At 42.9% G+C, this 23,358-nt stretch overlaps 1 protein-coding gene across 4 annotated transcripts in view; it reads right to left on the bottom strand.

Annotated features, from left to right (window-relative positions):
- Slc24a2 (solute carrier family 24 member 2) overlaps positions 1 to 23,358 on the bottom strand; it is a 248,471-nt gene that overhangs the window by 96,415 nt on the left and 128,698 nt on the right. For all 4 annotated transcript variants that reach the window (XM_041651333.1, XM_041651335.1, XM_041651336.1 and 1 more), the window contains exon 3: positions 6 to 44. In XM_041651333.1, coding sequence (XP_041507267.1) covers positions 6 to 44 — 39 coding nt within the window. The remainder of the gene's footprint in view (positions 1 to 5; positions 45 to 23,358) is intronic.

Below are 23,358 nucleotides of genomic sequence, written 5' to 3'. Positions count from 1 at the left end.
CCTACCGGAAAAGACGGCTCTTCCTTGTCCCCTGGTGTAGACGACTGCAGAAGAGGAAAGGGCAGAAACAGAAGACAAAGAAATAAATAACAAATCTCACAGAGGCTTTACATTTAATAGCAATTAATTAATTAAATTTACATTTAAACCAATACAGAGATGGTTAGAGATGGTTATTTCCACTTCTGGAATGAGTTCAGTTAAAGTAGGAGCACACAGTTAATTTTTTTTTTTTTTAGACATATGACCCATTCTCCAAAGTCAAACCTGAATTTCCACTTCTGATATCTAGTAATAAAGGGCAGTGAAATGAACTATGGCGCAGCCATGCAGTGAAATACCATGAAATCATTAAAATACATGAGATGAAGTCATACATACTGAAATGGAAATGCATTAAGGGCAAACTATTTTTAAAATCATATTTATTATGTTGCTCTAACAAAGGTGAGTAATATCTATGTGTATATAAAGGGAAAGATTCTGCAAGAATTAGTGTCATGCATAGTTATTGTTGTGTGATGGGATTATAGGGAATTGCCACTTTTTATGTTTTGGGGGGGAGTTTACATTCATTGTCCCATATGTGGGATAATGAAGCAATACCCAAAGAAGTTAGGCCACTGGATTAATGACCAGGATTATCTCACATGGAACCCAGACAGGCCACCCTGTATCCTGTCTCCACCACGTAACAATGGAACCAAGACAACCCACCCCTTACCCCATCCCTACTATATTACAGGTCCTAGTCTATAACAGAAATCTGTTCAGGTAGGAAATGTTGAACAGAAGAGCAGGTCATCCACCTGGAAAGAACACCAGACAAAGGCACATTGGAATTCCATTGGTGTGACTCAAATGGATGGCTTGGCTCCCTTATCTCAAAGGACATTTCCTTCTTACATAGAGTAAGGACCATTCTTGGGCCTTTTCCATGATGTACAGGTTCTTTGGAAGCTCCACAAGCTTCACTTCCCCTGTCTCTTTATCCTAACTATGGGTGGTTGCAGCATGAACAAAGCAGAAGCTCAACCTCCTCCGTCTGGGCAACCTCTGGTCCTTCTTAGGGAGTCTGAGCAGACATGAGTCTGTGGTAATAATAATATATGTAAAGAAGGGGTGCAGTGCTGTCTGAAAAATCTTCACCAGTGCACGCTCTCCAGTTTTAGATCCTACCACACACATCATATAAAGAATGATATGCAGGGGCTGGAGAGATAGCTTAGTGGTTAAGATCACTGGCAGCTCTTCCAGAGGTCCTGAGTTCAGTTCCCAGCAACCACATGGTGGCTCGAACCCATCTGTAATGAGATCTAGTGCTCTCTTCTGGCCTGCAGGCAGACATACAGACAGAAAACTGTATACATAATAAATAAATAAATCTTAAAAAACAGAATGATTTTCTTCCATATTCTATATGCAATGTGTTCCCTTGTGGGATAGATGGAGAGGAAATGGCTGTCTATGTGCCACTTATGATTGTTATGCTCAAAATCTTGGAAAGTAAGAAAACTGAATCCATAATTTCTTCTCTTGTGTGATATAATGAGATAATTTTTGATCTTTAAAAATATATTTATTTTATATGTATGGGCATTTTGTAGGCATGTATATTTGTGTATCATGTACATGCCTGGCTCCCTCAGACATGGGTATGGGGTCCCCTGAGACTGGAGTTATAGATAACTGTGAGTCACTATGTGGGGACTGGGGACTGAAGTGGGGTCCTCTGGAAGACCAACCAGTGCTCTTAACTGCTGAGTCATCATTCCAGTAGTATGCACGATATAATTTTTAAGACGAATAAATTTGTTATTTAATAAAGTTGATGTTAAATATTTCACAGACATTCAATCAAATATTTTAACGATCTTAATTTTGTTGAAATCCCTTTTTGGACCTTGAAATCAAGGCAATGTATGTTCCCTTCTGTTTCTAAACATTGTTACAGATCCATGTAGAACCTGTGTGTGTCAGACACAGACAGACAGACAGACATACAGATAAGTTCTGGGGTGGTGAAAATTTCCCAGAACAGTCCATGGGTGTCAGTAAATTTGCTATAACATTTTCTTTGGGGGTTATCTCTCAATGACTTCTTGAAAAATACCACAAGACACTACCTCTGATACCCTGGTTGCCAAGAACGGCCTTGGAAATGGAAGCAGACCGGAAGTTGTCCTTTGATTTCTCGCTCTGCTCTGAGAGGCACTCTGTGAGTCCATTGTGCAAAGGCAGGTTCTTTGTTCTTCCACATCAGACAGCTCAACAAACGGCTCCACATTCTACAGAGTAGCCCTCTGGGGAAATTTCCCAGTGCAGCTAGCTTAGCCTTTGGACACACATTGGGACTAGCTGCCAGAACACGCCTTTACAGTTAGCCAATTTATACCTGGTGGCTAAACGGGAAGCAAAGAACTGTGAGGCGGACTGATATGCCAGGACAAAAAGAACGGAATGAAACTGAGGAAAAATAAAGGGCGCGCTTCAGAAGAGCAAAAATGCTCGGCTGAGAGTTTGAATTTTTAAAAGCACGTGTAACGTACTTATTTGAGGAATAAAAATTAAAACCAAGACTACATTTTGGTCTGAATGAAAGAAAAAAAATATTTACCCCACTGAATTTTTCTCTTATGAGCTAGAAGGATCATAACGTCGGCAGGCTGAAGGACCACGCGTAGCACACAGATTCTGCAAGGAACACGGTACAGAGAGACAGATGTCTCTCCAGATGGAGCCTTTACAAGGTGTCCTGCTGTCTCATGTCACGGAAGTTGATAGCATTAGTTTTCTTCCAGGTGTGATTTTCAGACATGAATGTGTATCATGTTACATCATGTAGCTGTAGGTGGCACAGACATGGCAGCTGAGGCCACTTTTCTGTAGCTGTCACGAAGGTGGCAGGTGATAAAGGCCACTCCCCACCCCACGTGATTCCTAGTGCTCACAGTCCTGACAGTGCGCTCCTGAGCTTTGAACTCACCGGTGAAGGGGCTTTCGTGAACCGAAGGTAAACAAATCTCAGAGAAACTGTGTACGGTTGGATGACGTGTGTGTGGCCAACCGGTTGATTTATTTATCAAACATCTGAGAAGTTTAAATGTATTATATGTTGAATAAGACTAATAAGACTTGGATCTTGGTGTTTTATAGTGCACTTTTTAAAAAAAATCTAAATTTTAACAAAGTCCATTATTTCTGGATCCTATATCAATACTATCAATTTTGACTGTACTAACCTGAAATCTCCATTCCCACAGTCAGTTCAAAGGCCGACACACAGAAGAGTTCTGTCTAGCCAGTCAGCAGCACACAAAGAAATTTTTTAGTTTATTTAAGAGACTTTCTAAGGGACATCCAAGGGACATCATGAAGGGTCTTAGGCTGTGGCTTTGGTGACTGAAGCAGTGATGTGGGAGTCCCCTCTGTGTGCTGTGATTACCATTAATGAACAAAGAAACTGCATTGGACCTATAGCAAGGCAGAACTTAGGTAGGCAAGAAAAGCTAGGCTGAGTGCTGGGAAAAAGAAGGGCGGAGTCAGAGAGAAGCCATGTAGCCGCTGGAGACAAATGCTGGGAAGTTTGCCCGTAAGCCACTGCCATGCGGCGATGCACAGATTAACAGAAATGGGTTAAATTAATATGTAAGAGTTAGCCAATAAGAAGCTAGAGCTAATGAGCCAAGCAGTGATTTAATTAATACAGTTTTTGTGTGATTATTTCGGGTCTACGTTAGCCCAGGTGGCCGGGAACCCACAAGCAGACCTCCTCCAACAAAGCAGTCCTCTTTTCCCAGGCCAGGGTCTTATGAAGTATTCTGTTATTCAATTTTTTATTCAATGTGAATGGCCCCTCCATCATTGCTCTGCGTTAGTCATTTGGTGAGTGCATTGAACTTGAGCAACTGCGATCATGCAGTATCTGATATCTTTCTTAGAGAAAATGCTACTTGCACATGGGAATGTTGCTAGCTGCTTATAATGACTTTTAAAGTGCTCTGCCCTCAGATGATAAAACCTATAACCCATTTGGAAGAATTTTAGAAATCCCCATGTCTTTAAATCGTTTTTTACCCCCCATTTGGCCATGGGAAGTCGCTGGCTGCTGGCTGGGAGATGGGTTCACTGCATGACAAGTGCAGTTTTGATATAACTCTGTGCACAGCTTTTCTGCTCCCCTCTCCTTTTCCTGGCATGTGAAAATGAGGCAAAGGTTGCATAGCCCAGCTGGGTTGGACCACACAGTGAGCCATGCCTGTGGTTCACTCTGACCTGCAATTACTTGCAAAGTATACAACCAAGTGTGTCACCATGAAGACTTCCTATGCCAACAGAGAAGTCTGGAAAATAAGAGGTGGTTTCCTGAGCCAGCGACCGGGCATAGGACAGAGGGGAGACAGGAGCATTCAGAATGCTGCAGCAAGAGCCGTTAACTTCTATTTCAAACCCTCTACCGAGTCCCAGGAGGCATACCAAAGACTAGGCAGCAGTACAGATAAAGGACATGTAGGCAAACATAAAGGTATTGTTTTTGTCATAATTGTGACCCAAGCCAGACATTCGACTAATTAAAATGTGAATCTAATATTTAATATTTAGTTGGCATTAACTTTAACAACCCAGGATTGAGACAGTTGAGTGAGAGGTGACTTGATTGACATTTCTTAAAAATGGTGTATCCCTTTTCTGTCAATGTTCTTTTCTGTAAGAAAAACACATTCTAATTATCTTTCCCAGATAAAGCTAGATAAGCCTCAAAGCCTACTGGGAAGATGAGGTAACAGGCACAGAATCTCGAACTTAATAGGAAGGAAAGAAGCCTGAGCACTTCTTAGATGGAAACCCATCTCCTGGCTCCTCCTTCTACCAGGTACCAGCACAGTCCTCAAGACACCAACAGAGGGGAAGTTAAGTAATTGCTTAGCGAAAGAAAGAAAGAAGAAAACTCAGATGACTTTGGACTGTGTACTCATGCTGCATTCTCTGACAATCATTCAGGAAAGTAAGAATTAAAAAAAAAAATCCTGGCTGGATCTGGTAGCCCTGGATGATGCAATATCCCTACCACAGTTCTGCTTTACAGAGTCATCAGAGGGAGAAAGACTAGAAATGACCCAAGTAAGAAACATTCGCAAGTCGGGAGGTGGCGCACGCCTTTAATCCCAGCACTTGGGAGGCAGAGGCAGGTGGATTTCTGTGAGTTTGAGGCCAGCCTGGTCTACAAGACCTAGTTCCAGGACAACTTGGACTGTTAAACAGAGAAACCCTGTCAAAAAAAAAAAAAAAGAATGTTCTCACAGAAGCTCACATTCTAGAAGCAAAGCTGGTTGACCTTTTGCTTGAACAGATCATCTCCATCATCTTGAATATTTGGGGCAATGGAAAGAGATCTGAAAATAGACAAACCTTGAATGGAGAGAGTAGACAATAAATTGCCTGAAGAGAGTTAGAGAACATCATTTAAGTTTATTTTATTTTTTATTTATAAGGTATATAGTATTCTGCCCGAATGCCAGAAGAGGGCACCAGATCTCATTAGAGATAGTTGTGAGCCACCATGTGGTTGCTGGGAATTGAACTCAGGACGTGTGGAAGAGCAGTCAGTGCTCTTAACCTCTGAGCCATCTCTCCAGCCCCATCATTTAATTTTTAGATCATTATACAAGAGAAGAAATCAAGTCAGCTGAGAAGTGGTAGCCCATGGAATTCAGGGGTTGTGTTGGTTTTGGGGTTTTCTGAACTGCCTCTTCTCAGCTATATCACATTGAGAAAGTAATCTCATTGCTCTGCTTTAACAACTTGATCCATGAAATGGGGATAAGACTATCTGACGTACACGGCTGTTGTGAAGGTTAGGTGTCATACACAACTGAAGAGCTTCGACAAGATAAGGAATGACAGGTTAAAGTAGTTCTAGACTGAAAGTTAGACTTGGAAGTAGGGTGACTTCTATGGGAAGCAGGCAAGTTCACTGATGAGGGTGGAGGGAAGCGGCTTAAGCAGGAATCTAGGCAGGGCCACTATGGTATGTCCTAGCTTGGCATCTGTGGAAGGAGGTGACACAACAGATTCTATGTCCTTGACTTGGCTCCTGACCTTGTCCCTGTAACCTTCTAAAAGATAGCATGGACGAAGTGAGTTTAGCAGCTCATATTGTCTATGCCCAAGGCTCTCAGGAGGAAGAAGACTGAGAGAAGAGAGAATGAAGATCTAAACGCACAGAATCTCGAAACCTGAGTGTTCTATGATGCTGTCCCTTGGAGGATGCTGCATATACAGGTGGAAGAGGTAGTATGGGACCAGAAAGCTGCTGGAGTACTTTCCTTCTCTGGCTAGATTCTGAATTAGAGGTTCCTACATGCAAGAAGGCAGTCTGTATACAGATGATTCACGAGTGTGTCTGGTGCAGGCAAGCATGGGAGTGCTAACTGTCTCTTAAAGGGCATGATTTGACTAAAGGGAGAAGTCCCTTCACAACTTGAAAAGAAGTTCACCATGCAAGAGGGCAGATTGCTAAACCAGAAGGTTATGCTAGAGGCATGGCTTGGACTCTGCTGAGATTGTTAGGAAATGTAATTTGTGAATGATCAGTATGTAAGGCAGACAGTAGAGTAACATCAGGATACAGGCAGACCTGGACTATTATTGACAAACTTATATAATTATGCATGATCAATGTGGCTAACTATTGATCATATACTGTTTTCATAAGCATTCTGAACAATTATCGACATTGACTTTTGAACCGCCACACCTTTATCTGTCTGTCACCTTTCTCCCTTTCATCCATCTATCTGTCTGTCTATCTATCTATCTATCTATCTATCTATCTATCTATCTATCATCTTTCTATCCTATAGTATATCATTATCTATCACCTATCTGTTACTATCAACCTTTAAGCAAACACAAACTGACTTCTTTATTCTTGAATAATAATAATTGTTGTTGTGTATGTGTGCACCTGTCACAGCTCAAGTGTGGAGGCATGAGGACAACCTATGAGAGTCTGTTTTTTAACTCCATCCCTGGGAACTGAACTCAAGCCACCAAGCTTGGTGTAAGCATCTTTACCCAGTGAACCGTCTGTCTGACTCTATTCCCCGAAAGATAAAAATAGATAGAAGTCATCCTAATCTTTCCTTCTTGCTTACCAAGTAGTTATCTTGTACACTCCATCGACACCACAGCTCCAAGCTTTAAATAGGACTTCTTAGTACCTCTTGCAGAACTGGCAAGCTAGATTGGGTGCATCTGTACCCAACTCCTCCACAGAGCCTCCCAAATACTGGAAGTTGTAAGATAGTTGTGGACGGAATTCACCTCTGTGCTTTCCATGGTCCCTGCCTGTGGTGACTTAAAATGCAACCAGGTGGCATGCCCGAGTGAACCACTCAGGTGGGACGGGGCCGTGTGCTTCAGCAAGTGAAGCTCCCTGTGACATTGGTTAAGTTAATAGTCACGGTGATTATTTAGGTCCACTTATTCAACTACTACTTAATCTTCCTTATTAAGCAGGTATGCGGAAGACAGTAATCTGTGCTTTACAGACGGAGAGTAAGAGGCAGGAAGGGCCTCAGGCTGTAGTAATAAGGGCAGCGGGGCTGCGTCCCCAGCACCCCGGCTGCCTGGCTAGCTTATGCCTGAAATAACAACACACAAACGGTATTCATTTAATCACTGCTTGGCCCATTTCTATCTAGCCTCTTCTAGGCTAATTCTCACATATTAATTTAGCTCATTTCTAATCATCTGTGTAGCGCCCCTAGGTGCGCTTACCGGGAAGATTCTAGCTTATGTCCATCCTGGGTCGGAGCTTCATCGCGTGCGTCTGCCTAGGAGCTGGGAGCATGGCATCTCTCTGGGGCGTCTGCTCCCGAGAGGAGAGCTGTGGAGTCTGAGCTCACTTCCTCTTCCTCCCAGCGTTCTGTTCTGTTTACTCCTCCCACCTATCTTCTAACCAATGAGGGCCAAGCAGTTTCTTTTTATTTAACCAATGACCTTCCTCCATCATCGGGCTGTTTCTGTACTTGCAATATGTCACACCAGTGCCAAGCCATTTAATTTAGGACTTAACAGTCTACCTACCACTGCTCGTTCTTGCCTCCCCCTGAACAATTCAGAGGCTGCTAATTGACTTCATTGTATTGTTCTCGTGATTCTCTGATGGAGGAAGGTCATTGGTAATAAACAAACTGCCTTGGCCCATTTTGATAGGCCATCCCTTAGGTGGGTGGAGTAGGCAGAACAGAATGCTGGGAGGAAGAGGAAGTGAGCTCAGACTCGATAGCTCTCCTCTCGGGGGCAGACGCCTCAGACAGAGGCCATGCTCCCCTCTCCCGGGCAGACGCCATGAAGCAAGCCGCCAGGTCAGACATGCTGAATCTTTCCCGGTAAGACCGGTGCTACACAGTTTATTAGAGATGGGTTGATCGGGATATCAGAATTAGCCAGTAAGGGCTAGAGCTAATGGGCCAACCAGTGTTTAAAAGAATACAGTGTTCGTGTAATTATTTCGGGGCATAAGCTAGCAGGCGGCCAGGGTGCTGGGGACGCAGCCCTGCAGCTCTAATTACTACAATTCTCAGAATTGGCAGTGAACAATTGTGATATGCCCCCCAAACACCGTCTGTTAGGGTTGGTATAAGACACGCACATTGCCAGCGACTGGTTAGGAACCCAGAACACATTCATAAATGGTCTTATTGCTTTATTTTTTTTTTCCTTTTGCAGGGCTGGTGGTTAAGCTCAAGGCCTCACACATGCTCGACAAGTACGCTACCACTGGACTCCTGCCTTCTTTCTTTTTAGGAAAGAGTGCCTATGAGGATCTGGGGTGTGTGTGTGTGTGTGTGTGTGTGTGTGTGTGTGTGCGCGTGCGCATGCACACATGTGCATGCAATGCATGTGATGTGTTTATGCACAGATGTCTATAGATGGTGTATGCACATGATTGCATGACTGGACGTTCACAAAAGGCACTTTCTCTTATCGCTTCCCATCTCAGTTGCTGAGTCAGGATCCCTCACTGAGGGTGGAGATCATCAAGTAGATGACAGACTAGCTGGCCAGTGAACCTCGGGGCTCTTTTTGTGTCTACCTCCTCAATGCTGGGAGGCAAGCTACCATATTTATTTTTTTATATGGATGATGGGTATCTGAACTCAAACACAGGTCTTCACACATGTGCAGCAAACACTCAACTGATGGAACTATCTCCCCAGCCCTGAATCCTTTTTAAGATCCAGTAAATACTAGTGCTGGACAAACTAAAGACTATGTAAATCAAGCAACATTTAGCAAAAATGGGAATTATTTATGGAAAGCATAATATATATATATATACATATACATATATATATATATATATATATATATAAAACCTCACCAAATCTTTAAATTAGTAAGTATCATAAGCACTTCTGTATCCTTTACAACACACAGATCCTGAGACTGATAGAGGCTGGGTGATTTATCCAAGGTCCTATAGCCAATGAATGGCAGAACTGGGATATGAGCTCAGCTAGCTGGTCTTTGGAGTGTTTAAGCATGTTGGAGAATAAGCAAGTGGAATTTTCCTTCTAGTAACCCGTGGGAAGAAAGTGGCAAGCAGAACTCCAAATGCAGTGAAAATATTAAGAACTGTTTATGAACTTGGATTTCTAATGGAAATCAGACGATGTCAAGCAATTGTTCAGAATTTAGAATGACAGATTTTATTTGTATTGATTAGGTACACATTTGTTTTGATGGGAATTGTGAGCAAGTACTAGAGAGTAGAGAAAGTATAAGAATTAATTTTCTTGTCATTTGTCTCTTTCAGAATTATAATTTAGACTCACCCACAACTGTCAGAGTGTTTTAAAAATATAATTTCTGTCTCTTAAGGGTCATGGAGGCACTTTTAATGGCTGTCACAATGTAACAAGTGCAAATGAGTTTCTTCATACATCAAGATGGCTTGTATTAGAACTCAATAACTCAGCAATAGATAGGAGGAGAGCTGTCTGATGGTCTGGCTCACTCACTGTGTGGCCAGGAGCAGGTCCTGCACTGCAGGTTGTTTATTTAGAAGATCATGGGCGTCCAATTTTCAATCACTTTCTGGCACTTGAAAGAGTAGTGCCCTTTCTCCATCTCGGAATAAGCTCAGAAAATAAAGAATCAGCCTTAATGATTGAAGCATCGATGGATTGTCAACCTCTCACTGTAGTATATGCTATTTTAAAATGAAGAAGAATGTGTGGGTGGAAGTTGCATCATTTCAAATTAAATGTGATATTTTCAGATATACCAAGCAGGTTACCTAGGATCTAACCATCATGCCTGAAATCGTACACTGTGACTGATCTTTAATCCTGGACTTAATATGTTCTCTCATTGGGAGAGATGCTGGTAAAGACAATTAAAATATGAAGAGCATGACTTTTTCTACAGAGATGTAAACACGATGTCCAGCAAAATTCAAGGATTACAAGGAACCAGATGCCTAATGTATGAATTAGAGTAAAACTGATAAAATTTCAAGTGTGACTCAGGTTTTCATATCACAAAGATCCTTGCTAATTTTTTTAGATGCCTTCATAGATTGATGTGTGAGAACAAAAGTTTACAGGGGAAGCAACACAACACGGTCATTTGTGCACATTATAAATCTTTTCATATGGTCTCTGTGATGTAAGAGTCACTTAGTAACGTCAAGTGTTTATCCTTTACGCGTTCCACTTCCCATCCTGGAAATGCTGCTTCTGCTTTCCCACCCGGCTCCTGCAGCACCTGACAGTTTCCACAAGCGCAGAAAAACAGACACCCTGGCTTTAGAGGAGTTCCCGGGAATCAGTAAACACAATGCAGCACAATTTGAACACGTAATGAGCATGAACGTAAACACACTTTGGAGAGAACAATGAAATACCAAGTACAAAGTCTTTTCTGTTGAAAATGTACTGACACCGGGGATTAGGGACATCTTTTTTTTTAAATTAATTAATTTATTTATTAAAGATTTCTGCCTCCTCCCCGCCACCGCCTCTCATTTCCCTCCCCTTCCCCCATCAAGTCCCCCTCCCTCCCCCTCCCTAGTCAGCTCAAAGAGCAATCAGGGTTCCCTGCCCTGTGGGGAGTCCAAGGACCACCCACCTCCATCCAGGTCTAGTAAGGTGAGCATCCAAACTGCCTAGGCTCCCACAAAGCCAGTACATGCAGTAGGATAAAAAACCCATTGCTATTGTTCTTGAGTTCTCAGTAGTCCTCATTGTCCTCTATGTTCAGCGAGTCCGGTTTTATCCCAGGCTTTTTCAGACCCAGTCCAGCTGGCCTTGGTGAGTTCCCGATAGAACATCCCCATTGTCTCAGTGTGTGGGTGCACCCCTCGCGGTCCTGGGTTCCTTGCTCGTGCTCTCTCTCCATCTGCTCCTGATTAGGGGCATCTTTTAATCTGCTCTTCTGTTCTTGGTTGGGGCCAAGAGGTGGTTAAAGCCGTTCACCTCACTGCAGTGAGTGAAAGTGGACACAACCATGCGGCTACTTCTCCATGCCCTTCCCACGGGGCCTCCCATCTCCTCTCTAGTCTGTCCTCTGTATTGCTTATCTCCCCTCTCTTTCCCACCATGGATCATCCATTTGAGAGCACACACCATTTTTATTTCACTTTAATTCCCGGTATATACTGTAGTGATGCTAGGGGCTCAGTAAATGCACACTTAGTAATAGGTAAATCACTGAGCCATTGCTTATCTATAAAGATGCTGGCAGAAAATGGCTTTTGGTTAGCTCAAGGTTGATCTGTGTCACTTTCCTCGTGCTTTTGATACTTCTGATGACCCAGCGCCTCTCGAGTTTCTTCCCTCAACACAGGGGTGTGCACTCTGGTCTGGCCCATCTTCTCAGTCTTTGGAAAGACACCAGCTTAAACCTGCCTTCTTTGAACTTTGGTCAGAATGAGCATTTCCCGACATTGTGAGGACTGACTGGATTTGGACTCAGGAGATACACCCCTGGCCAAGTCTGGGGGTGTGTGTCCAAAGGGTTGTAACTGAGGAGGGAAGTCTACTCTGGATGTGGTGGCACCATCCCATGGCTGGGGCCTGGACTGGATAAGAGGGCAAGAGGAAGACACCAAGGGCCAACTCTCACCTTGTTCTGCTTCTTGACTGTGGATGTAATGGGACCAGCTGTTTCATGCTCCTGCTTCCAGGTTTTTCCCTCAACTGGCTGTGCCTCCAAACAGGGGATCCCCAATAAACCGGTTGTTCCTACCTTAAACTGCTTTCCTTCCTTCCTTCCTTCCTTCCTTCCTTCCTTCCTTCTTTCCTTCCTTCCTTCCTTTCTGCTTAGGCATTTGGTCAATAAAATAAAAAACTAATCAAAAATGATTCTTAATAGGCTAAGGGTGCCATGTTATATGCTTTATTGGGATTGTAGGCTTTTCTAAGCAAGACTGTCTTACATCTTACACGTCTTTACTATACTCCATATTTGTCTGCCATTGTGCTAACACCATACGTAGACTCAACAAACTGCTCTTTTTGTTGCTGGTCACAAGGGCAGGTCCAGCACTCTGCAAGAAAGGATGAAGCTTAAGTAGGTAGAAAAACTACGAGGAAGAAAGTATGAGGTATTTGGATCCAGTATTTGACTTTCAGGTTACAGCTAGCGGACATTATTTGACTAGTATACAATGGCATGTTTGACCTATTCTCTGGCTTGATCCCTGGGAGCCTGTGCATATTTCAAACAAATTTCTGCATAAACACAAATTATCTGGGATTTATGCTAAGCTTATCATTTGTGGGTCAAATAATAAGACCACGTTTACTTTGATTGTTACACTATTTTCTGTAGTAGTTCCCTGTGCCGTTTCACACTCACACGAGCGATGTGATTGATCAGGGTCTCTTTCCTTCTGGCCGACACTGTGGATTACTGCTATTTCCTATTTTAGACACTCACACTGGTGCAGTGATAGCTGTTTGTGGTGACACCCTCACTGTGGCTTTCTCGGATGGTTTAGATAGTGGCCATCCCCCCATAGACTTATTTGTCGGCTGTGGATTTCTGTCAGAGAACTATGTGTGCAAATCCTTTGAATACTTTCCAACTGGATTGGTTTTTTAAAAATATTTTGCAAATTCTAAGTATACTCTATATACGCTTTTTTGTGAGATATCTTGTTTGAAAATAATAATAATAATAATAATAATAATAATTTACCCTATTATATTCTAAATAAAGTTTTTCTTGTGGCAAAAATTTCAATTTTGGTGATATTCATTTTTCCTTTTTTGTCATATTGTGTGATTTTTGGATGGTCTATTATTTTGGTGATGGATGCCCAATTGCTATTATGCATGCTAACTTTTGTATACGTGGAAGTGCAGGTATATCTATCTGTATCTTAGTGTGTGTGTGGAGGTCAGATTACAGCTCTTGGGAGCTGGTTCTCTCTTGTCACCTTGTGGGGTCTAGGGATCAAACTCAGGTATTGGGCCTCCATCTTCAAGTTATTACGCATTTTAGAGAGGAAGGGTGAGTACGGTTAACAAACCTACTTTCAGATTATATAGGTTGTATGGGGGGGGGGGCTGGAATCGACAAGCAGAAAGTCTAAATAGAAACCATATGCTTCTCTCCCTCCATGCCCCCGCCCTGTTTGATTTGAGTGTGAAGGACGGAATCCAAGGCCTCCTGCATGCTGGGGAAGCACAGTAGCAGGGACTCTTAATGCCCTGACTCCTCAGGTCCCTTACTCTCTTTGCATTCCCCAAGAAGACACAAAACACACTCCTCATTACCCTCCTGACAGGAGAGTAGAAAGAATGTATTTAGAAAACATAACCCCCTGATCTTCATAGGACTACCTAAGGAACCTAGAGTACTGGTAGTCATTATCTTTGATTTGAACAAAAATTTTAGGGTATTTAAAAAAAACTTTAATTATTATCAATTTCACAAAATTTTCTAATCTTATGAGAGTCATCTAATTTATGAACTATAAAAGGAAATCTAGGGGTGAAATTGAGGTTTGATACTAGGATAGTGCTTCATATTTGCTGAAAATGTTGGGAGTTTAGTCTTAAAATAAAATAAAAGAGATCTGGCCAGGCAGTGGCTGCGGTCTCCCTGGGCCTATCTTATCTGTTATCTGTCAATAGAACAACGGAAATTGTGTGCAATTGAAAACAGATGTAGCTCGGCAGTTCCAGAAATGGAAAGACAGGCGCTGGAAGGCTGAACTGCATTACTGTCATAGGCAGCCAAGGACTGGCCAGTGTTGCATCAGCACCAGAGACCCAGCAAGCAGTCAAGGACTGGCCAGTGTGATATCAGCAGCAGAGACTCAGCAAGCAGCCAAGGACTGGCCAGTGTGACATCAACAGTGTTTCCACGGCCGAGACACAGCACCACTTCCAGTTCTGGAATTAATCATCCTTTGCAAGGTTGGAGGAAAATGACGCTAAGTCTCCTATCGACTGCTGGCCTCAGACCTTGGTTTGCCTGTGACAGTTTCCTAAGGTGGCTTCAGAAGTTTGGAGGAGCAGCATTCACACGCTCACTGCTCAGACAACCTCTCACACGCTGAGCATAGTTATCAGGTTGTGTGGCACCAGCATCAGGCACTGACTGTTTTGTCAATGGCAGCAATGCCTGATGTCTTTGGGTAAGACTCCAGTAAGCAATGGAGAATGAACCAGAGCTGTGGGGCTGACGAAAGAAGATCTAGTCCCAAATCAGAGACTACTTGTGTTGACATTTCTCTCAAAATTATATGTCTTTGTTCATTTTTTAAGTTTTTATAGTGAGAGCTATCAATCTAAGGAGAAGTTCAGAATAGTCATGGTTCTTCCACTTAAGCAAATTCACTGTTATTTTCTGTTCTTGTTCTGTTAACACGGGTATATTTCTTTCCTGAATGGAAGTGAACTCAGACGTCATATCGTTAGCCCAGAACATTTTACATGTTCATGTGGAGTGTGCAAACATACTCCTGTGCAGCCACAGTTGCTATGTGTGTGCATGTGTGTGCACACACGTGTACATGTGTGTGTGTGTGTGTGTGTGTGTGGTGCTTTGTATGCATGCATGGTAACGGGGGACATGTTGCACTAACTGGTGCACACATCCTAACGGTGCTGCTGTTTATTTCTTGCCAACACTGTCAGTTTTCTTTGCTTTATGCTTCTGTCCCGAGTCTAGTTATGTAAAACAATTAATGGCACCACTTTCTCGGGCTTCTTCCTTTCCCCCTTTTTATACTTTTTCACGAGAACAGATCGCCAAATGCCACTAAATTCATTTAAATATTTTACTGTGGCATAAGTATTCTGTTTTAAAAAGGTTTTAAAATTACATTTGTTTACCTTATTGTGTATGTGTATGCACAGACCTGCACTTGCCGTGGTGCATATGTGTAGGTCAGAGGTCAGTTTGCAGGAAGCTGGTTCTTTCCACCACCCTGTGACCCTTGGAGGTCAAACTGGGCTCATCAGGCTTGGCAGCAAGAGCCTTTACCCCCTGAGCCTCTTGCCTAGTTGACTAAGAACAGTTTTGCTCACCACTGTTGGGGGTTAATCATTACTGGATTAACCACTGTCCACAAATTTGTGAATAAAAACATTATATATTGCCATGACTTTCATTTTCCTGGAACAGGAAAGGAGCTACTTTGTTCCAAGGGAGACCCACAGGGCTTGGAGGTGTACAAGGCCTTGTGGTGGCTTGACTTTAAGGGCAAGAATAGAAAGAAGCTCCGTATTCTACATTTGGGAAGAGGAGAACTGTGGAAGTCTGAGACTGGCTAAGTTTTGAGTGCATGGAAATTTCCAGGGGGCAGAGGAACAAGTGTGTAAAGCTACCATCAGATTCTAAAAAGTGTTGAGAACCCTAAAAAGGCTAAGGATCACGACTTTGACCCCTGAGCTGGAAGATACACTTCCAAAGGCCACGTGTGATCGCTCCCTGACAGAAAGGAGGGGCCGTGAAAGGACCCTTCCAGCCTAGTCAATCCACAGCCCACACAGCGGAATGGGATCTGGCAGAGGTGAGGGAGAGCAGAAGGCGGCATGGAGCATTTTACACACGCTGTCAAGTTCTCAATTAGTTCACACTCTTCAGGAAAAGGCTGGGATGTCACTGCAGATGAGCTGACTCTGTTCAGTGGGCACAGACTGGGCAGGGTGCCCACGGTCTGCTCTGGGCACCAGCTGCCTCTTGCTGGCTGTTTGTTCTAAATGCTGCCTCGGCAGGCACTGGTAGCCATGAGGGCAGCTTACGTCTGTGATTGTACTCCGCTTCAAAGACACACAAGGGGGAGGGGGACCTTCCCTCCTCCTCCAAGGCATCCCAAACAAAAACAAAAACAGTAAGAAAATAATGAAGGCCTCCTCTTTTACTTGCCTAGACATTTTGAAAATGGGTGCTGGGTATACTTCTTCATCAGCACCAAAGGGAATAAAACAAGGGTCCAGAGAAATACCAAGCATCATGTTAGGGTTTCTCCCATAGTTGTCTCCTGGCTTTAGAGGAATTATTTGTCTTCCTCAAATCTCTTTTCCAGGCTTAGAAGGAAGTGAACCTCAAAACGATGACGCTACTGGACTGGTTAAGGCCAGTCTGTGACTTAGCGAATGGAGCTGGATTACAGAGTCTGCGAAGATCAATTTCCCACCGCGTCTCTGGGGTTTAGAGATGCTCAGCTTGAGAGACCAGCTGGAGACCTGACCCAGTGGAGTCAGCCTGCACTGTGGGGTGGCTGGCACCTTGAGCTTTGTGCTAGCTTTTGTCGAAAAACCGGACAGTGAGAGATAGATCAATAGCACTTAGCATCCGAACCCTTGATTTACATGATCTCGTTTAATATTTATACCTTCGTGAGCATTATTAATCCCATTTTACTGCTGGAGAAAGGAGAGAGGAATGAGCCCAAGGCCATAGGTGTAGTCTCTGGTAAAGCTAAGGTTCACATCCAGCTGTGTGGGCAAGAAGCTGGGGCTCCCTGTCCCTGCAGGTTTGATACTATGAGACAAATCAGCTTAATAAACAGTTAACTCTCCAGGAGGGTGCGAAGTCTCAGATCATTGGAGGGTACTTAACTGCATGAAAAAAAACTTTCTTTCCTCCTGTTAGGGTCCTGGAGAAGTCCCACGAGAGACCACCATCCATGTATGCAGTCAGTAAGAGTCTTTATTGTCTCGAGAAGATACCAGCACGATGGGGCCACGCCTCCAACACAAAGGCAAAAGCAGTGAATGGCAACCCCCAAGAGAAGTTTGCTGGTTCTTTCATACACAACTAAGGGAATTTTAAAAGCAATGTGATCATTTTGTCTAGGGTGGCTTACGCAAGTGGCGATCATATTAGTACCTTTCTAACTGGTTAGGGCTAGCAGGGATGGGCTGAGGCTAGGCTTTTTCATGGTTGGGCATATCTGGACAAGTCCCAGCCTTTGTCCTTATTTGGTTATTGCCTTGAGGTACCGGGATTGGGTAGGGGTGTCCCTGGCCTAGTATGTGCAATTGTTCTCATCCTTACTTTCAGGGGTAGTGGTGTTTGATTTCCCTTTGTTCCTGTCTTCCTCAGAAACAGACTGGTTCAGTTTCAGGAGGCTGGAACTGAGGCCTAATTCCTAACTGAGTTATTAGGAGTTTGTTATACTATTTGCCTGACCCTCTCATCTCCAAGGAAATGCCCTAAGATCCAGTACATTATTAGGATGTTTTGTGGGAAATCAAATGTTAGCAAAGTGAATTTATTATTATTGCTAGATATGAGTTTGTCAGAATAATCCTAATATTTTTAATGCTTCTTAGATCTTCTGCTTATTGAATTGGAGATACACAAATACTCATTTTAATGTACTAGAGGATCTAAGGGAATCTTGGTTTTGTTCTTTTTTGGTAAGAGAATAATTATTTCCCATTGGGTTTGATTCTGATATTTGTTATTTTTTTCTCTTGGGGGGGGTGGATGGGTGAATAGGTTCTTACTATGTAGCCCTGAATGCACAGAAATTTGCCTCCCTGATTTCCTAAAGGCTGGGGTTAAAGGCATGTATTACCATGCCTGGCCTGATATTAGTATTTCTAAAACTTTTAAGTATTAAGTATACAAAAAAACATGGTAAGGCTGAAGAGATGATTCAGCTGGTAAGGCAACTGCCACATAATTTGAAGACTTGAGTTCAGATCCTCAGAACCGACATGAAAAGCCATATGTGTCTGTAAGCCCAGCATGACTGGGCTGGGGCAGGGCGAGTCAGGCAGAGACGGACAGGTTCCTGAGATTCACTGAGCAGGCAGTTTGGTTCAGGTGATAAGCTTCAGGTTCAGTGAGGGACCCTTTCTTAAAAATAAAGGTGGAGAGCCACCGAGGAAAAATACCTAACGTTGACCTTTGGACTCCAGATGTACGCGCACACAAGTGTACATGTATACACTGGAAAGTTCATATGACACACACACACAATGTATATGCACGAAACAAACACCAAGATGCTGGAATTTAGAAGGGTAAAGCTGAGGATGACACTGGAGAAAAACACAAAGCATTCAGAGTCCGCCTGCCAATTCCTCGGTGTGCGACATCCAGTTGGATACTAGAGGGATGTAGGCCTTAGAAATTAAGCATGCAGAATGTGGATGGAAGCTGTCTTAGAGGACTGTTTAATTATCAAATTAAAGAAGATGACATATGTAAAGTCCTCTCCCCACAGGCACCCAGTGAACATATCTGAGGCATACAGTGATAAGAACCTCTGATCGGGCAACTTGGTTCCCAAACTCAATGATGGCTGGCAGCCAGGCTGGACTGTCTACATCTGAATGAATCTCTCCAAAGGTTTTGCTAAGAATTTCAGTTTCATAAAGCTATGGAGAATGGGCAGGTGAGGCGTTATTCTAGACGGACAAGGATACAGCCTCTCTAGTTTCTCTGTTTTCGTTCCAATGATGGCCATTTTGCATTTGCAAATGGTTTTCTTTTTTTTTTTATCAACACGAAGATTATTTTCCAGGGTTCTTCATTTCCTTCTCTCTTCACGCTGCCCTTATTAAAAAAGTGCCCCTTTATTTCAGCTAATTCAGGGGGTCTCCAACATTATTAGCTGCGGTACTTTGTGGAATGGCGGCAATGACTCCCCTCCTACTCCCACGTCCCTTTACAAGATACCTGCCAGCCCACACACCCCTGCCCCAGGTGGTGGTGGAATTTATTCCAGGCTTTGTACAAGATCTTGTGACTTGTTGGGCCGGTTGCGTTCAGTGGAAGGGACACATGTCATTTGTTGGCATTGGCCTCAGACTATCTTGTATAAATGAAGATGTCCCTTAAAACTCTACCCAAATTCCATATGAACATGTCCACACTACCCTGCCAGCTGTCCCCTCAAATTCCAGCTATTATCCACACAGACGATAGAAATAACAAGCATGATGAGACAAGTACTTTGGACACATCCTGTGTCTTCTGACCAATAGTCTTCTAAGGATTTCATGGTCATATTAGTAACAGATCTAGATAACCAATTTCCAGTATTCACACTGATAGCATTTTGTAACAATAATTCTCAGCTCTCAAATAAGGCGGCATGGACAGACAACAGTCTAAAAATTCACCTAAGACCTTCATCCCAATCTCGTAATGAGCTTTGTTCTGATGAGAGTCAGTGCAGTTTGTAGGCTTGTCTGAATACATTCATCTGCATGTGATTCACAATAGGAGCAAATCAATCTTTAAAACACAAGGTACTGGCTGCAGAAGAGAGGGTAAAGACCGACGGAGGGGAGACTGTTTTTGATAACTTGGAGAACAGGGTATTTATTCTGTGAATCAAATCCCACACATATGTTAAAAGTATGATTTTTAATTGGTTTATAAGATCCTTCATGCTCAGTGACTGGAGTTTACTAGATGAGTGAAGAAATTTAGCATGCCTGTGTCTTTCAGTTTGTCATTTGGTCAACAGAAAGATTTCTCGATTCTTTCTGCAGTGGGTAATGCAAAGGCTCATCAGGGGTCCAAAGTGTGCAGAGAAAACAACTGTTGAGTGCCCAGCCCTATCTGAGACATCTATATAATTTCCTCTAGGTTTCAGAGAGGGAGGAAAGGATGCAGGAATCAGAGCACCGGAAGAGGGGCTGTGGAATGCTGACTTCAGGGCCTGACGTGGCTGTTGCACCATGAAGACATGCCAGCAGTGGGTGGCTGCCCGCAGAAGATCTTAACAGGACAGGATCCATTAGCATTCCAGAATGGAGAGGAAAGGGACTCAGAGGGTCCCACTCTTCCCTGAGCGCTAGAGGTAGTTAAGGTGGAGGCGGAGTGATGTTCTTCGGTAAATGGCCTTCGCTCAGATAAACACGGAGTCAACCCTATTTAAATGCAATGAGCTAAAATAAAATAAAATAAAACTAAAAAGACAAGAAAGCAAGAAAAAAGACTTGCTGAGAAGAAAGGAGATGGGGAGGGTAATGGGGGTGGGTGATGGTTGATGTACATGATACTTGTACATGAAATTATGAAAGAAGAAATAAACGAGAGAAAAGAAGAAGCTCCTTTCTGTGGAAGCAGTCACAAGATAAAATTATGATCCTAACATATTTAAGCTGTCAAAAAGCAGGATGTCTTCTGCAACTTTAATCTGCCTGGAATTTTTCCATGAAAGCATCATCGGCTTCATCTGAAAATGGCTCTCCTGCTGTTCCTAATCCACGGGGATCTCTGCGGATTCTCAGCAAGGCCAGATCTGATGCAGCCGGAAGACCGGCAGCTTTCCCCTATTCTGATATGAAAGTTCAGTGTCTTTCTCTCTGTACTGCTGGGAAAAACATCTTCCTATCCTTGCATTTATTTTAGGTGGCTGAAATAGTTTTTGAAAGCACTGATTAGAATTTATATGTTTTGACTATGAAAGGAACACATATTCACTGGGAAGTACAGATAGCTCCTGATGAAAACATAGGGATCAGGTGAACATTTTACTGGCCTCCTACACAGATGTAAAAGGGCACAACCCCCCCCCCCCCAAAAAAAAATCAGAAACCAAACAACCTAAACAAAAGCAATCAACCAAACAAACCAAACCAAAGCAAAAAACCACAGCAAAACAACAACAAAACCAAACCAAACAAAGTCCTAAAACATTATGATAGAGATAAATGATACTGTATAATATTAAAATGATATAATACAGTACCTAAATACTTATCATCAATGCCAAAAAAAAATGATGATGCCGGAATGTCAAGATTTTAAATAAAGAGAGCCTTTGCCTCTGTACTAGACTGATCCTTCCTTACTTCTTGACCCTCATCCTGGCCCTGGTTCCAATAAAGCTTTATAAAAACATGGAGTTAGTATGCAGGTTATAATTTGCCAATTCATGTTTTCAAAATATTACACTAAATCAAAGGTAGATTTCAAGTTCCTCTATACTTTGTGCCTGAGTTCCTTCCTCATTTCCAACTATGTACAGCCTTGGAGTTGAGCTGTGCATTTGAGTCTAGGTTCAAAGGGTGAGATAATGAAGGTGCTACACAGCTACCAACAGTAGATTTTTAAAAAGATGGCTTCGACTAATGTGTAGATTGGAAGGAGATTGACCAATATAATTGTGATGAGCAGGAATGTTCAAGATGAGGGTAACACATAGACTGACGATTCCTCTCATTGCCTAATTCCCGAGATTCTTCTGTGACGTTTGTCTCAGGGTTTCTGTTGCTGTGAAGAGACACCATGACCACAGCAACTCTTATAAAGGAAAATATTTAACCGCAGTGGTTCACTTACATTTCAGAGGTTCAGCCCATTACCATTATAGTGAAACATGGCAGTGTGCAGGCAGACATACCGCTGGAGAAGGAGCTGAGGATTCTACCTCTTTGGTTCACAAATAACAGGAAGTGAAATGAGTGTCACACTAGGCATGGCTTGAGCATATATGAGACCTCAAAGTGACCGCACAGTGCCACACTTCCTTCAACAAGGCCATACCTACTCCAACAAAGCCACACCTACTCCAACAAAGCCACACCTCCTCATAGTGTCACTCCTTATGAATTGATGAGGGTCAGTTATTTTCAAACTACCACATTCCACTCCCTGACCACCATAAGCTTGTAACAATCTCATAATGCAAAATGCATTTAGTCCAACTTCAAAAGTCCCCAGAGTCTATCACAGTTTCAGCAATGTTTAAAAACTCAAATTAAGTCTTTCCTGACATTCATGTAATCTCTTAACTGTAATCCTCTATAAAAATCACAATTTAAAAGACAGATCACATACTTCCAACATACAATGGCATAGGATATACATTGTTCATCCAAAATGTTGGGAAGGGAAAATAGTGAGGAAATACTGGACCAAAGCAAGACCGAAAACCAGCTGGACAAACTCCAAACTCTGCGACTCCATGTCTGATGTCACAGCATTCTCCAGAGCTCCAGGTCCTTTCATCTTTGTTGACTGCAACATGCTGATCTCTCTCAGGCTGGTTGCACTCCTAGTTAGCAGTTCTCCTCAGCAGTTTCCCGCAGCCCTGGCATCTCCAACATCTTGGGATCTCCAAGGCAACCCATGCTTCAACTTTAGAGCTTCATGCAATGGCCTCTCGGCCTCCATTCAGGGATACCCTGACACATGCCCGGCCTCAAAAGCTTTCTTTAGTCATGAAGGCAAATTCCATAGTCCCTTTCTTCTGTCCTTAACTCCAGAACCATGTGGCTGAAGCCGCCAAGTTCTGCTGCTTACTGGGGCTGGAACATGGCCCCCCATTCAATTATACTTTCACCAACTTTCTGTTTTTGATGGCCTCCTTTACTGCTTCAGCTTGGCTGTGCTGAAACTGGATCTGTATGCCAGACTGACCTCAAACTCAGAGATCTGCCAGCCTCTGCTTTCCGAGCACTGGGATTAAAGATGAGCACTGCTACCCCCTGCTTAAAGCTTTCCTTTAATTCATTTTTACAAGTTGGAAATTCATCTGGGTGGCATCTTGCCCTGAGGTCAGCACTCCCTTTATTTTATTTCTTAATCTGTTTATCCCCTTGGAAGCAGATTTTAGTTCCATTCCACTTTCTGGAGCTCTTTTTCTCCTCAAATTGTACATTTTGTACTTTTTCGTGTTCAGCTTGCCCCTTTTCATTAAAAATCTGTATAAGAGGGACCACACAATAGAGTCAATATTAGGCTGTTTTGATATTTCCTCTGCCGATGGAATTAATCCCAAACTCTTCACTTTAGCCTCAGACAGACTCTTTGAACAAGGGCAAAAAGCAGCCACATTCTTCTCTGAAATATCACAAGAATGATCTCTAGGCTACATATTAATATCATTTTGCTCTGAAACCTCTTGGATCA

This window comes from Microtus oregoni, unplaced genomic scaffold (genome assembly GCF_018167655.1).
Source record: "Microtus oregoni isolate MIOR12 unplaced genomic scaffold, Mior012 000005F_ref0000423, whole genome shotgun sequence".
NCBI lineage: Eukaryota > Metazoa > Chordata > Mammalia > Rodentia > Cricetidae > Microtus > Microtus oregoni.
The sequence above is the reverse complement of the archived record's forward strand: the minus strand, read 5'-3'. Positions and strand labels throughout refer to the sequence as shown.